Below are 16,127 nucleotides of genomic sequence, written 5' to 3' on the forward strand. Positions count from 1 at the left end.
GCTGGAGGGCCTGAGGAGCCCGTCCAGCTGCCATTAGCCTCTGCCTCTGCTACGCCTGGTCCAGCCTCTGCCTCTGCTACGCCTGGTCCAGCTTCTGCCTCTGCCTCTGCTACGCCTGGTCCGGCTTCGGCCTCTGCACCTCCGCCTGGTCCAGTCTCCGAGTGTTCAGCTTCGTCTGCTCCTGAGGTCTCCATGCTGTCTGTTCCTGCACGTCCTGCTCGGCCTGCTCATCCTGCCCGGCCTGCTCGTCCTGCACGTCCTGTCCGGCCTGCTCGTCCTGCTCGTCCTGTCCGGCCTGCACGTCCTGTCCGGCCTGCTCATCCTGCACGTCCTGTCCGGTCGATGACTGGACGTCGTTGCCGTCATGGACAGCCCTCTGAACTACGCCGCCGTCATGGACGGCCCCCTGAACCACGCCGCTGCCTCCCGCCCGGCCGGCCTCCTGACCTGCTCGGTCGCAGTCGGTGCCTCCCGCCCGGCCGGCCTCCTGATCTGCTCCGTCGCCACCGGTGCCTTCCGCCTGGCCGGCCTCCTGAACTGTTTTCTGGGCTCTTGGACCATCAGCCTCCGGGCCGCCCCCCTGAACTGCCCGGGTTTGGACTATCGTGCTGTCAGCCTCCGGGCCGCCCCCCTGAACTGCCCGGGTTTGGACTATCGTGCCGTTAGCCTCCGGGCCGGCCCCCTGAACTTTTTTGAGACTATTGCCTGGGCCTCTGCGCTTTTCGTGAGCTCTTTTGTTTGTTTGCTTTTGGACTTTGCCTGGGCCTTGGTGCTGTTGTTTTGGACTTTGTTCCTGTTTTTTGTTCTGTTGCTTTCCGGGCTCCAGTGTTTGCATTTTTTTTTTGTTTTGTTGTTTCTGGCTCCTTGTTTGGTTTGTTTCGAGCCCTCCATCCTGTTTCCCCCGCTGCCCACCCTGGTTGGGTTGTTTTTGTTTTTTTTGATTTTGATGTTTTGGTTTGGGCTGTCTGGAAGCCAGCCCTTAAGGGGGGGGTACTGTTAGGATGCCTGGGTCGTTGACCCAGGGTTTTTGAGTTTATGATATTATTTATACTGTCTAGTTTTTGGTTTCTTTGAGTTCTGTCTTATGGCTTAGGTCTCTGTCTTCTTTAGTTGCTCTGTCTCCCCTATCACCTGCATCCCCTTGTCTAGTTCGCGTCTATGTGTATCCTTAGTTCCTATATCCCCGTGTCCAGTCAGTGTTTGTGTCTGCCCTGTTCCCACGTCTCTGTTCCCTCTGTAGTGCCTGCATGTGAGTCTGTGTCTTTGTTCAGTCTGTGTTATGTGCTTCCTGTTTTACTTTGAAGGTCTCTGTCTTATCTCAGTGTGTTCAGTTTACGCTTCTTTGGTCTCGTCAGTTCTGATTTGTCCCAGCTGTGTTTCCCTCCTGTTACTCATTCCCTGATTGCTCCCTCTGTGTATTTAAGCCCAGTGTTTCTCTGTGTCTGTGTCGCGATCTACCGTTTTCTTAGCTGGGTGTTCTGTCATTTCTCTAGTTTAAGTTTGTTTTGAGTTTTTTTAGTTTTGTTATATTTTGAGTATTAAATTAAAGCCTTTTTTGAGTTCACGTCTGTCTCCGGAGTCTGCACCTTGGGTCCTATTCCTGCCTGCACACAGCCACACCTAACAGAAGATCGCGACCAGAACATGGACCCTGCAGACTCCTTTTTCTTTGAGTTCAACGGCGAGATGGAGCGGCTGGTGCGCCTGCTCGACCGCATCGCCCAGTCCCCGGATTTAAGGACCATGGCAGTGGGGCTGAGCGCGGTGGAGGCCATCATTCGGCATAATCCCCGGCTTAGCCAGTTTGCTAGAGACACTGAGTTGGGGAACACCATTACTGCCTGGAGAGAGCAAGTCAGGGCTAGTGAGCTTGCTCTCTCCCTCACTACATCTTCCCCACCGCTGCCGCAGGACAACGCACACTCGGCTTCATCGCCACTGCAGGCTTCCTCCCCTTCCTCACGCCACCTGGGACCTTGTTCGCCTGTCCGTTCGCCTGCCTTTTTCCTGGCGGCTGTGTGGTCGGAGGATGAGGAGGAGGTCTCCGTTTCTCCACTGGTTCCTGTTCCCTCGTCTAAAAGGAAGCGACGCCACCGTCGCTCTTCTCCTCGGTCATCCTTTCAGCCACCTGTCTCCGCTGGAGGGTCCGAGGAACCGCTTCAGCCACCTGTCTCCGCTGGAGGGTCCGAGGAACCGCTTCAGCCACCTGTCTCCGCTGGAGGGTCCGAGGAATCGCTTCAGCCTTCTCTTCCTGCTGGAGGATCCGAGGGGCCCGTTCAGCCTCCTGTCTCTGCTGGAGGGTCCGAGGGGCACGTTCAGCCTCCTGTCTCTGCTGGAGGGTCCGAGGGGCCCGTTCAGCCACCTGTCTCCGCTGGAGGGTCCGAGGAATCGCTTCAGCCACCTGTCTCTGCTGGAGGGTCCGAGGAATCGCTTCAGCCACCTGTCTCCGCTGGAGGGTCCGAGGAATCGCTTCAGCCACCTGTCTCTGCTGGAGGGTCCGAGGAATCGCTTCAGCCACCTGTCTCTGCTGGAGGGTCCGAGGAATCGCTTCAGCCGTCTCTTCCTGCTCGAGGGCCCGAGGAGCCTGTTCAGCCTCACGCCACGTCAGCTGGAGGGCCCGAGGAGCCTGTTCAGCCTTCTGCCACGTCAGCTGGAGGGCCCGAGGAGCCTGTTCAGCCTTCTGCCACGTCAGCTGGAGGGCCCGAGGAGCCTGTTCAGCCTTCTGCCACGTCAGCTGGAGGGCCCGAGGAGCCTGTTCAGCCTTCTGCCACGTCAGCTGGAGGGCCCGAGGAGCCTGTTCAGCCTTCTGCCACGTCAGCTGGAGGGCCCGAGGAGCCTGTTCAGCCTTCTGCCACGTCAGCTGGAGGGCCCGAGGAGCCTGTTCAGCCGTCTGCCACGTCAGCTGGAGGGCCTGAGGAGCCCGTCCAGCTGCCATTAGCCTCTGCCTCTGCTACGCCTGGTCCAGCCTCTGCCTCTGCTACGCCTGGTCCAGCTTCTGCCTCTGCCTCTGCTACGCCTGGTCCGGCTTCGGCCTCTGCACCTCCGCCTGGTCCAGTCTCCGAGTGTTCAGCTTCGTCTGCTCCTGAGGTCTCCATGCTGTCTGTTCCTGCACGTCCTGCTCGGCCTGCTCGTCCTGCACGTCCTGTCCGGCCTGCTCGTCCTGCTCGTCCTGTCCGGCCTGCACGTCCTGTCCGGCCTGCTCATCCTGCACGTCCTGTCCGGTCGATGACTGGACGTCGTTGCCGTCATGGACAGCCCTCTGAACTACGCCGCCGTCATGGACGGCCCCCTGAACCACGCCGCTGCCTCCCGCCCGGCCGGCCTCCTGATCTGCTCCGTCGCCACCGGTGCCTTCCGCCTGGCCGGCCTCCTGAACTGTTTTCTGGGCTCTTGGACCATCAGCCTCCGGGCCGCCCCCCTGAACTGCCCGGGTTTGGACTATCGTGCTGTCAGCCTCCGGGCCGCCCCCCTGAACTGCCCGGGTTTGGACTATCGTGCCGTTAGCCTCCGGGCCGGCCCCCTGAACTTTTTTGAGACTATTGCCTGGGCCTCTGCGCTTTTCGTGAGCTCTTTTGTTTGTTTGCTTTTGGACTTTGCCTGGGCCTTGGTGCTGTTGTTTTGGACTTTGTTCCTGTTTTTTGTTCTGTTGCTTTCCGGGCTCCAGTGTTTGCATTTTTTTTTTTGTTTTGTTGTTTCTGGCTCCTTGTTTGGTTTGTTTCGAGCCCTCCATCCTGTTTCCCCCGCTGCCCACCCTGGTTGGGTTGTTTTTGTTTTTTTTGATTTTGATGTTTTGGTTTGGGCTGTCTGGAAGCCAGCCCTTAAGGGGGGGGTACTGTTAGGATGCCTGGGTCGTTGACCCAGGGTTTTTGAGTTTATGATATTATTTATACTGTCTAGTTTTTGGTTTCTTTGAGTTCTGTCTTATGGCTTAGGTCTCTGTCTTCTTTAGTTGCTCTGTCTCCCCTATCACCTGCATCCCCTTGTCTAGTTCACGTCTATGTGTATCCTTAGTTCCTATATCCCCGTGTCTAGTCAGTGTTTGTGTCTGCCCTGTTCCCACGTCTCTGTTCCCTCTGTAGTGCCTGCATGTGAGTCTGTGTCTTTGTTCAGTCTGTGTTATGTGCTTCCTGTTTTACTTTGAAGGTCTCTGTCTTATCTCAGTGTGTTCAGTTTACGCTTCTTTGGTCTCGTCAGTTCTGATTTGTCCCAGCTGTGTTTCCCTCCTGTTACTCATTCCCTGATTGCTCCCTCTGTGTATTTAAGCCCAGTGTTTCTCTGTGTCTGTGTCGCGATCTACCGTTTTCTTAGCTGGGTGTTCTGTCATTTCTCTAGTTTAAGTTTGTTTTGAGTTTTTTTAGTTTTGTTATATTTTGAGTATTAAATTAAAGCCTTTTTTGAGTTCACGTCTGTCTCCGGAGTCTGCACCTTGGGTCCTATTCCTGCCTGCACACAGCCACACCTAACACAATATTGTATTAATATAATTATTATATTTCATAACTCATTAATTTTCAATGATTCAAATTTATTTAATTATTATGGTAAATGGCCTGTATTTATATAGCGCTTTACTAGTCCCTAAGGACCCCAAAGCGCTTTACATATCCAGTCATCCACCCATTCACACACACATTCACACACTGGTGATGTATATTATAAATATACAATTTTCTTTTTTTAATCATCAATAGCATTTTTCTATGCTATTGATGCTATTGCTTCATGTCATGGGCCCCTTGCACTCTGACATTTTTTTCTGTGGAAGATTGTTGCTCAATAATGTGGATTTGAGGGTTAAGCTCACGAAAGCCAGCGACGCGTGTAGCCTCATGGCACCTCAAAATGCCAGTTACCGTCTGAATATTCTAGGCGCCTCCATGTTTGTAAGAAAAGTGGCAGTGTCTCCCGTTATGCGCGTAGGTCACGCATCCGCTCTCATGCATGCCAATGCATTATATCCGATCTCGCGGATTAATGTAAAAACATTTTCAATGTCTGAGAATTGATATCACATCACGAGAACCTGTTTGTGGGTTCACTGCCCAGATATCTTGTCATAGGCATGATAAACCACGAAGCTTTTACAGGGTGATGTGATTTATGCCCTTTCAATTTCCAGCATAACAATTTAGAGTTTTTGGCTTTGTGTCATGAGAGTAAACAGATACCAGCCAAAGCGTTTCAACCCAATCTCGCTGACAGTCTGTGAGAGAGTTTTACAGCCTGTACACTGAAGAAACCTGAAAGATCTGTCCTTGTGCATTGACAGACAGGAATTTAAACGAGGATATACTCTGTTCGTGTTCAACAACCAACAATCACACAACCACGCTGATCATTTATGCTTGTTACGATTCAATTCTCGAGATCAATTCCAAAAGACAAGTTATGGTTATTACTGACAGGTTTCCGTTTTTTCTTGAATCATGAACAATCATCAGTTGGAGAGTATCATGAGGCTGCTAGTCGGCGACAGATTCTGTGGGGTTTGGGCCTCAGACGAGCTACTGCTGCTGCTCAAACGTTTGTTTAAACGGCCTGCATATCTGATCATAAATACAGATCCCAGGAATAAACCTGGAACTCATTGGCTGGCGATTTCATTAGATGAAGATGGAGGTGCAAGTTTTTAGGATTTGTTCGAATTATTCATTTTACCCCAAAGCATTGTAACGTTTTTGAAAAAGCATGCTGATCGAGTATCTTTCCATCAAAGACAGCTGCAAGCCACGCTGTCTACATAATGCGGTCAGCACTGTATATTTGTTTTAGCCCAGAGATCGTGTGGAAAGACTTCTGATAATGTACTTGCTTTATATGGGTCTAATCAAAAGGAAAATGATGCCGTGGTCGTGTTTTGTAAAACGATTTATCAGCTGTGCATTAATATGTAAAGCTAGCAATTTTAACCAAACTTCATGCTCTCTGAAAGCTTTTCATGATTGTCTCTTGTGTTAAAAATTATTTTTAATAAAGGGTAAAAACATTTTGCCAAAAAAGTGGTGTAATGTGTGGGGTTTTTGTTGCTCAATAAAAACAGCAGCGATAATTAACTTTAAAAATAACAAAACATGTTTTATTTGGCTTTGATTACATCAGAAATGTAACCAGGTGGGTGATCAGGCAAATGTCTTGCTTTTCTTCTTTTCTTATCAATAACATCTGATGATGCCTGGTATTCTCGCTCTGCTATTTCCCTTCGAGCTGATATGTTATCGATTGTGGAAAGGGGGATTTTTAGGTCCGCCAAGGTTTGTGCAAGCAAAGTCCAGCCTGTTGGTTTGACGCTTGTCCGAGGGCTTTGCTAAAAACTTCTCTCTATGCATCGGTTCACCGTCTTCGGTCCATCCGCTGTGACCTTTTGATGCTAATATTCTACGCATGCAGTGTTCCTCTTTGAGCGAGGGTTTATGTTGGTTAAAACTTCATGCAAAACTATATTGACACCCTCCTGCTGCTCCCCCTCCTCGCTCTCTTCCTCCTGGTACTGGCGCCTATCATATGACCTGTCACTAAGTCTCCCCTCACGCTCAGCGGGGAGCCTTAGCGTTATCTGCTTGCTTTCATCCAGTTTCTGTTTCTCGAGCACAAGATACTTTTGTAAAAGCATATTATACCTTTTGATTTTCTCATCCAGGTTTAAACCCTCAGTCTCTAATACCCGTCTCATTTCATTATCCAAATCAGCCTCAGCCTTCTCTCTGATGTTTGTCCGAGACGCATTTCCATGCGTTTCATGTAAGTGTTTGATCTGCTCAGGTGAGATCAAATACATTTTATGCATTTTAATTTGTGAATGCCACCTATAGCTAGATCTGCAGCGATGGGTAGCATGGTTGTGAGAAGTGGTAACAGGAAACCACCTTTTTGAGTCATTAGCGTTTTCTTCTTCCTCACTCCATCCCGTCATCTGTCTGATTTTCTCTTTATGTTGCTTTAATTTCTTATGCTGGCATTATGTGATAGGAATATTTCTTTTTAAAAGATTCATCCCAATCTCGCTTACAGCCTCAATAAAAACAGGTGAGCATTCATCTAAAACCTTACGCATTTTTGGTGAGCTAGTGGTTAGTGTTTTCAACAAAGCAAAGTTTCTTCTCAGTCTTACAGACATTTTTCTCTCGTATTTGACTGCAGACGTCCTGGACAAATTTGTCTAGCTAATGTATTAACTTGTAATTTATCACAGGGTTTCTTAAATAAGACCATATAAGTACTGTTCAGACTGATCGTTCTGCTGTGTTTTCCCTGTAGAAACACATTCTGAGTCAACACTCATATTTTTATGGTGTCTGTACTGCGTGAAACCACTTCTCGATGATTTGATGTAGGGCTGCTCAATTAATCGAATTTTAATCATGATTACGATCTGGGCTTTCAACGATCATTAAAAATGACTGAGACGATTATTAGCCCCTCCCTCATTTATCCGCGACACCTTAAAGGCCGGTTCGTGAAAATATTGTCGGGCATAAACCGGTCCGTGGCGCAAAAAAGGTTGGAGACCGCTGATTAAGAGGACCCGAGGGAAGCTCGGAAAGCTAAGCAGAAGTTATTTGGAGAGGAGAGTGACTGCCGCTGGTTGAAAAGAGAGGTAAAAAAACTTCAGTGGTGTTGCACACTATGTTATATTATTTTTTAAAGTCATTGTTAACCCTTTAAAGCCGGTCAGACCAGCACGCTCCGTTTTGTGTAACTATTTTTAAATCCCTGTAGAACCTGAACCGTGTAAGCTAGCGCAATAATTTGTTTTGCATATGAAACCGGAGGAGTTGTACTTACAGTGGGGCAAAAAAGTATTTAGTCAGCCACCGATTGTGCAAGTTCCCCCACTTAAAATGATGACAGAGGTCAGTAATTTGCACCAGAGGTACACTTCAACTGTGAGAGACAGAATGTGAAAAAAAAAATCCATGAATTCACATGGTAGGATTTGTAAAGAATTTATTCGTAAATTAGGGTGGAAAATAAGTATTTGGTCACCTCAAACAAGGAAAATCTCTGGCTCTCACAGACCTGTAACGTCTTCTGTAAGAAGCTTTTCTGTCCCCCACTCGTTACCTGTATGAATGGCACCTGTTTGAACTCATCATCTGTATAAAAGACACCTGTCCACAGCCTCAAACAGTCAGACTCCAAACTCCGCCATGGCCAAGACCAAAGAGCTTTCGAAGGACACCAGGAAAAGTATTGTAGACCTGCACCAGACTGGGAAGAGTGAATCTACAATAGGCAAGCAGCTTGGTGTGAAAAAATCAACTGTGGGAGCAATCATCAGAAAATGGAAGACATACAAGACCACTGATAATCTCCCTCGATCTGGGGCTCCACGCAAGATCTCATCCCGTGGGGTCAAAATGATCATGAGAACGGTGAGCAAAGATCCCAGAACCACACGGGGGGACCTGGTGAATGACCTGCAGAGAGCTGGGACCAAAGTAACAAAGGTCACCATCAGTAACACACTACAACGGCAGGGAATCAAATCCCGCAGTGCCAGACGTGTTCCGCTGCTGAAGCCAGTGCATGTCCAGGCCCGTCTGAAGTTTGCCAGAGAGCACATGGATGATACAGCAGAGGATTGGGAGAATGTCATGTGGTCAGATGAAACCAAAGTAGAACTTTTTGGTATAAACTCAACTCGTCGTGTTTGGAGGAAGAAGAATACTGAGTTGCATCCCAAGAACACCATACCTACTGTGAAGCATGGGGGTGGAAACATCATGCTATGGGGCTGTTTTTCTGCCAAGGGGACAGGACGACTGATCCGTGTTAAGGACAGAATGAATGGGGCCATGTATCGTGAGATTTTGAGCCAAAACCTCCTTCCATCAGTGAGAACTTTGAAGATGAAACGAGGCTGGGTCTTCCAACATGACAATGATCCAAAACACACCGCCCGGGCAACAAAGGAGTGGCTCCGTAAGAAGCATTTGAAAGTCCTGGAGTGGCCTAGCCAGTCTCCAGACCTCAACCCCATAGAAAATCTGTGGCGGGAGTTGAAAGTCCGTGTTGCTCGGCGACAGCCCCAAAACATCACTGCTCTCGAGAAGATCTGCATGGAGGAATGGGCCAAAATACCAGCTACTGTGTGTGCAAACCTGGTAAAGACCTATAGTAAACGTTTGACCTCTGTTATTGCCAACAAAGGTTATGTTACAAAGTATTGAGTTGTATTTTTGTTATTGACCAAATACTTATTTTCCACCCTGATTTACCAATAAATTCTTTACAAATCCTACCATGTGGATTCATGGATTTTTTTTTCACATTCTGTCTCTCACAGTTGAAGTGTACCTCTGGTGCAAATTACTGACCTCTGTCATCATTTTAGGTGGGGGAACTTGCACAATCGGTGGCTGACTAAATACTTTTTTGCCCCACTGTATATATACCCTAGTAAGCTATAGTACTTTTTCCTTTGGGAAGGTACCATCTGTGCAGTCTGCAATTTTGTTGAAGAAAGATGTTGAATCTATTTAATATTTCTTGAAAAATAATTGATTTCTGTGCATTTTTTTTCACACTGCATCAAATTAAGGTTGATTACGTCGAGTAAGCATCATGAGGTGGAGCGTGAGGGGTGGTTCCCTATTTTTTATTTATTTATTTTTGTTGCTGGGAGTTGGAACCCTATTAGTTAGGTTGCTTAATATTTATGCTAAGTACTCTTTAAAATACCAGAATAGGGAGGATGGTGTAGGTTTAAGTTTATTAGATTGATCAGTATTGCTGAACTATGAAACATTTTTTTTGCATACAGGTATAACAGAATAGCTTTAGTGTAGTTGTTGTTTTAAACTTGAGTATGAACTTATACAAAATGCAGCAAGATATTTAAAAAAACAGTTTTGTTGATTAAAAAACACTATATCGGATTCATATCGGTATCGGCAGATATCCAAATTTATGATATCGGTATCGGTATCGGACATAAAAAAGTGGTATCGTGCCATCTCTAGTCTAGGCGGGCGATGCTTGGACCGACACAGGACAGCAGGTCCTCAAACTGGGCGACTGAAAGATGGTGATATCGCTGAAAGTCCAGGCGCAGCTCCTGGAGCAAGTGGTGAAACTCACCAAACTGCTCACACTTCTGGAGGACCTGATGGACCCAGGTACGGCGAGGACGTCCTTAACGCCGCTGCTCTACTCTCCACAGTAAATAGAGAAGGGAGACTCTCTCTTCAAATGGTAGATCGACAGCTGCCATCCTGCAAACATACCGTCTGGCACTACTTCCTCCCACATTTCTGCTTCACGCACGTCAAAATTGGATATTTTGACACGTGAATAATTCGCGTTGGACATGCATCGAGGTGCGAACGTGCATGCGTCAAGCTAGGGGCCTCTGGCGTTTGGTCGCGTCTATCGCGTTCGGTGTGAACACATGGTAAGAGCTGCGAAAGGCTCAGAAGAAATGTTTTGTGTTAGGCAGCTTTGAGAATGAGCAACGTTTGACTGTGTTCTGATGTCACCAGACTCCACACCCGAACTGTGACAGCTATTTTGCAAAAGACTTTCACTATGTGCTAATCGGGCAAGAGCTAAATTGAGCAATTCTAAAGGGTCATTATCAATGATCGCAGCAGGGTGCTCACTGCTTTGTGAAAATGTATTTTGAGATTCACCAACATTAGGATCGATATTGGGGTTTGACATAGCTAGAGCTAGGTTTAGTGCTAAACATGGGTCACTTATATCCTGTTTCTAGTTATTCACTGTTCACACAGAAGAATGTAAAAGGAGAATGTTTAAAAAACAAAAGAGCTTATTTATTTCTTATTTCATCAAGGACATTAATTCAACAATGAGACATAGAGCAAGAGAAACAAGCTGCTGTCGGTTGCGCTTTGTCTTTGTCCTCGTCTTAATGGTCCTGGTGCTCGCTGTCTTGAATGCTCTGAGGCGTTTAATGCCTAGACCTGACAATTAGAGGGTAAAAAGAAAAAGTTATGGTAAATAAAAACGATAGTTTAAAATGGCAAATTATGAGACCGTGGAGAGAATGACCGTGTCTGGCTTGCAAGAGCAGGCGCGCCAGCTTTCGAGCGCCTGATGGCTGGCAAGCCGCGCAGGCCGGGGTGGAGGGAGGGAGCGTGGAGCTCTGGAACTGCGGGCCGGACTGCCTAGCTCGGTTAACAAATCATGTCTGTCCCTGTTGGACAGAAGAATATTTTTCCCTTGGTGTCGGTGGTATGTGGCTGTAGTGTGGAATTCGGACTGCGAGGGAATAGATAATCATCCAAGTCGGAGATGTCTAAAAAGAGTTTCAAAATGAAACACGGTTAATGTTATTGCATACAATTAGCTGTTATTAGGGAGATCGAGAATGAAAAACTTACCAGTTTTGTTGAGAGAAACAGGGCTGGAGCAGAGCTGGCTGATTTCAGAGTCTAGAAAAAGAAAAACAAGAAGAGTTTTAAAATACGCAAACTAGTAAAATGTGAAAGGAGTATAAGATAAGATGATCAAGATGAAATGAGTTACCCGAGTAGGCCATGACAGCTGATGTTGTGATATGATATGTAAGTACTTTAGCCCGTGTTAAAGCCGAGTTTATATAAATATTTTTAAAAAGTGCATTGTAGGTGTTACAAATCATTGTGGTCTTTTTTTGAAATGAAAAGATTGACAAAAGGTCAAAGGAAATGTAAAAACAGGACAGGAAGATTAACCTACCTACATACCTATTGATATGCACAGAGGGAAAGCAACGCCAGTCGTTGATCTGGCTGGAGACAGGAGTCATGTGGGAGCGCGGTGCTAGTCTTAACCTCCGCGGCAGATCATAAAAATCGGACCTGTAGCCGATTGGATATCTGGGGTGCTGTGGCACCCGCCCATTTGATATGTGATTGGCAGTGGGCGAAGTTAGGCACGCAGGGGTCCTGCGTAGAAAGACTAAAGTCTTTTCAGGAGTTTGTTCCTGTTAACACGTATAAGGTTTTGGGGATACAGGCGAGTCCCTATCAAGCTATCCTATCGAGGTTAGGAGTGGTGTGAGTTCGGCAGAAGGGTTTTTTCAGGACTTTTTTCCTGTTAACTTATCTAAGGTTTTGGGGATAGAGGGGAGACGCGGGGTTTTGTCGGGATTGTGAGAGTTTGTGACTCGGACTTTGATTCTGAATTTCCTAGTTTGGATTAGACAAATGCAAATAAATTGAAATGCCCATATGCATGCCCCCACCGGGGCATGCATATGGGCAGAAATCTGTGCCATCAGAAACTGAATTTGAATAAGTTCAATTTGAATTTGAATTGCTCTGATTGAATCTGAATTGTAACTTGAATAAATGCTTTTGAAAACTGAATTTGAATTAGTCTAATTTGAAATTGAATTTATGGTTTGAAAATGATCATCACTAAATTGAAATTGAATTCTATATTTTGAAAATGAATTGATTTGCTTTGAAACTGCATTTTATCCTTTAAAAATTCAGCTCTCGAATAATTTCAGTTTCACTTCTCACCATTCAGTTTCAGTTCTACAATTCAATTTCAGTTCCAAAATTCAGTTCTTTGGAACTTACATCCGGTTCCGGTTCAAGCGCAGATTAATAGAACTACGTTTTACTAGTGGACGGAAAGTGTTACTGACGGGAATCTACAGCGTCTTGAGCTGAATTAAGACTTCAGAAGTCATTCGTCATGTCGAATGACCAGCGGATAAACTCTCAGGTTGGTAATAAATGTATTACATGTATAAGAACAAGCGTCATGTTAACAAAAGATAGCCGTACGGTAACTTTTATGCTTATTGCAGCTGCTAGCTAAAAACGGTAATTTAGCGTAGTTTGCCCTGGATTCAGCTTTGACAACAAATATGATCGACTGTTTCTAGTAGAATTCCAAAGTTGTCATCTTGGACCCTCTCAGAGTACCCCCTCTGTATGCTTGCAGAGACCCCTACAGTAGGGAAACATGCAAAACGGTGTCCAAACCTTTGTATTTTAGCTTTATTTATGTCTTACACAGCATCCCAACTCTTTAGCTAACTTAATAACTTTAGCTAAAGTGAATAGTTAGTCTAATTCATTAGTGCAGCATTACTGGATCACCTCTGTTTGAAGTGATATAATGTGATATACAACTATCACTGTGTTTAACTACCATAATAATTCTTAGGGTACTGAGTGCATGCTTAATTAGATTATTTTTTTTTAAAGCATACTGCTCCATTACTATGTTTGACAGGCTGAAGTTGTCGGGTCACCTCCTAAATCGATCATCTTTTACAGGTGTTTTGTGCCAGAAATGGAGTGTCCACTGAAGACTGAAGATACTGAATCTCTACGCCTTGCCATTGATCCTTCTTGTGCCTTCAAGAGACATTAACTTAACCACTCTCATATGCTCTGTACCTACATCACCTTCCCTGACAGTCATAGCTTGGCTCATCTGAGGGTGAAATTATAAGAATGTGTTATTTTGCAAAGTGCTCTCTAGGGTTCCTAAATAAAATATGGCATTGAGGTCATTTCTTTTGAATTAATCCCTCCTTCTGAAATATAAGAACCTCTCCTGGTTTTAATGGCACTTTGGATTTCTTTACTTTCTGTTCCACTTCCAAACCCAAATAGATGCTGACAAGCTGCCACAGTAACATGGAAGAGGGAAAGACGTTGGAAAGGACTACTACAAATAAACCTAATGCCTAACAATGAAAAATGTAAAATAAGAACAATAATAATAATAATAATAAAGATAAAAGATAAAGTAACACGTTTTTAGTATTTTATTTATTCCAAATGATCATCCAGATGTCTGTGACATGTGATGACAAACACCATAATGGAAGGCCTTAGTCATCACATGCTTAAACTCATCATATATTTTTGCATATGCTGAACAGGAAGTCAGACATGCTGTAACTGTGGGGTAGAAAACAGCATGAACACCATACGGCAGGGGTCTCAAACTCCAGTCCTCGAGGGCATGGAAAAGTTGCATGACACTTTGACCCTTGAGGACTGGAGTTTGAGACCCCTGTCATATGGAATATGACAGGTGTGGTTGAACTGCATGAAGACTCTGAAGTTTCTCTTCTCTTCTGGCAGGACAGGAATGTTGCCTTGTCCTGTGAGCCACTGTAAGGATGTACTTAGAGTAGAACTGGACTGTCACCGGCCTCAGGCTCTTCACCCTTTTCAAAGACAAAGCAGTCATTTAGATAAAATATTAGATATTGTTTACCTGTAAATGCACAAAGAGAATTTAGAAATGTAATTATTGTCAAGAGTGAACAAGCACTGATAGTGTAATCTACAGCTGTGGCCAAACGTTTAGAGAATGAGAAGTGTTGTTTGCTTATTTACAAAGTTTGCTGTTTCAGTGATAGTGTCACGGGCTGCGACGGCAGACCGTGGGGGAATGTGGGAAAGGAGGACCCAGGCGCGGAGCTCAAGTTACAAGCAGTGCGTTTATTTACAGTGTGGTAGAAAGCAACAATGAATCCCAGTGTTTTCCCCAGACTCCCGTGTCGTGTCCTCCTAGTGCTCTCTGCTCCCGTGTCAGCACCCCCCGGTGCTCGCTGCTCTCCAAGCCTTCCACGCTCCTCCTGTGGGAAACAATAGCGGCAGCTGTCAGGACACTCAGTAATGGCAGGCATACACTTTGTGACAAAGCCTAGACTGGGTAACTAACGTGGCGTCCCAAGCAATGATCCCGCGTCAGTGGGAGCTCCAAGACTCTCTTAAGTAGCTCCCCCGACGAGGCCTGACCAGCAGCAGGTGTGTGGCTTTGGGTGTGGCCAGTCCCCTAGCAGGGCCACACCCCCCAGGCCTGACGGCGCCTATAAACAAGTACTCAGACACACAGCCACCCACACACACACACACACATATGTACAAGCACAGAGAAGGGGAAGCAACACCAAAAATACTTAATAATAACAACACAGGTCCATGACTGCCCAGGGGTCCTGGGTCGCCCAGTCTCAGGACCCTGACAGATAGTTGTATATCATATTATATCACTTCAAACAGAGGTGACCCAGTAATGCTGCACTAATGAATTAGACTAACTATTCACTTTAGCTAAAGTTATTAAGTTAGCTAAAGAGTTGGGATGCTGTGTAAGACATAAATAAAGCTAAAACACAAAGGTTTGGACACCGTTTTGCATGTTTCCCTACTGTAGGGGTCTCTGCAAGCATACAGAGGGGGTACTCTGAGAGGGTCCAAGATGACAACTTTGGAATTCTACTAGAAACAGTCGATCATATTTGTTGTCAAAGCTGAATCCAGGGCAAACTACGCTAAATTACCGTTTTTAGCTAACAGCTACAATAAGCATAAAAGTTACTGTACGGCTATCTTTTGTTAACATGACGCTTGTTCTTATACATGTAATACATTTATTACCAACCTGAGAGTTTATCCGCTGGTCATTCGACATGACGAATGACTTCTGAAGTCTTAATTCAGCTCAAGACGCTGTAGATTCCCGTCAGTAACACTTTCGGTCCGCTAGTAAAACGTAGTTCTATTAATCTGCGCTTGAACTGGAACCGGATGTAAGTTCCAAAAAACTGAATTTTGGAACTGAAACTGAAATTATTCGAGAGCTGAATTTTTAAAGGATAAAATGCAGTTTCAAAGCAAATCAATTCATTTTCAAAATATAAAATTCAATTTCAATTTAGTGATGATCATTTTCAAACCATAAATTCAATTTCAAATTAGACTAATTCAAATTTAGTTTTCAAAAGCATTTATTCAAGTTACAATTCAGATTCAATCTGAGCAATTCAAATTCAAATTTAACTTATTCAAATTCAGTTTCTGATGGCACAGATTTCTGCCCATACATGCAGCCTCTATCTCTCGCCATACTCACTGTTACAAAAGCACGAGTTTAACTAAGCACTTTAGTATGGTTTAACACATTTTTACACACACACACGCACACAAGCATGGGCCCAGACACACACACACACAGGCCCGCGAACAGATGCCATTTTTGGCCATAAAAAAAATCCAACTTTTTTTGGTTTAAAATGAGAAAACTGCTATTGATGATAAAAATTGTATATTTATAATAATTAAATAATTTTTGAATTATTGAATTGATGAGTTATGAAATATAATAATAATATTAATATAATATTGTTTATTAATATCATA

General features: G+C 45.3%; 1 protein-coding gene across 1 annotated transcript; it reads left to right on the forward strand.

The window, feature by feature from the left end:
- Nucleotides 1-1,212: 1,212 nt before the first annotated feature.
- On the forward strand, nt 1,213-7,267 carry LOC147326893 (uncharacterized). Its single transcript, XM_086297806.1, has 2 exons — nt 1,213-2,339; nt 7,255-7,267. The coding sequence occupies exons 1-2, from the start codon at nt 1,645-1,647 to the stop codon at nt 7,265-7,267; spliced, it is 708 nt and encodes a 235-aa protein (XP_086153932.1). The 5' UTR covers nt 1,213-1,644.
- The last annotated feature ends 8,860 nt before the right edge of the window (nt 7,268-16,127 follow it).

The sequence above is a fragment of the Aulonocara sp. 'chitande type north' Nkhata Bay genome, linkage group LG7 (genome assembly GCF_057382095.1).
Source record: "Aulonocara sp. 'chitande type north' Nkhata Bay isolate Kocher_YH1m ecotype deep benthic linkage group LG7, A_spYH_male_GT1.1, whole genome shotgun sequence".
Taxonomy (NCBI): Eukaryota; Metazoa; Chordata; class Actinopteri; order Cichliformes; family Cichlidae; genus Aulonocara; species Aulonocara sp. 'chitande type north' Nkhata Bay.

Excerpts from the sequence above, each read along its gene's own strand:
- LOC147326893 (XM_086297806.1), top strand. The coding sequence starts at position 1,645 with ATGGACCCTGCAGACTCCTTTTTCTTTGAGTTCAACGGCGAGATGGAG.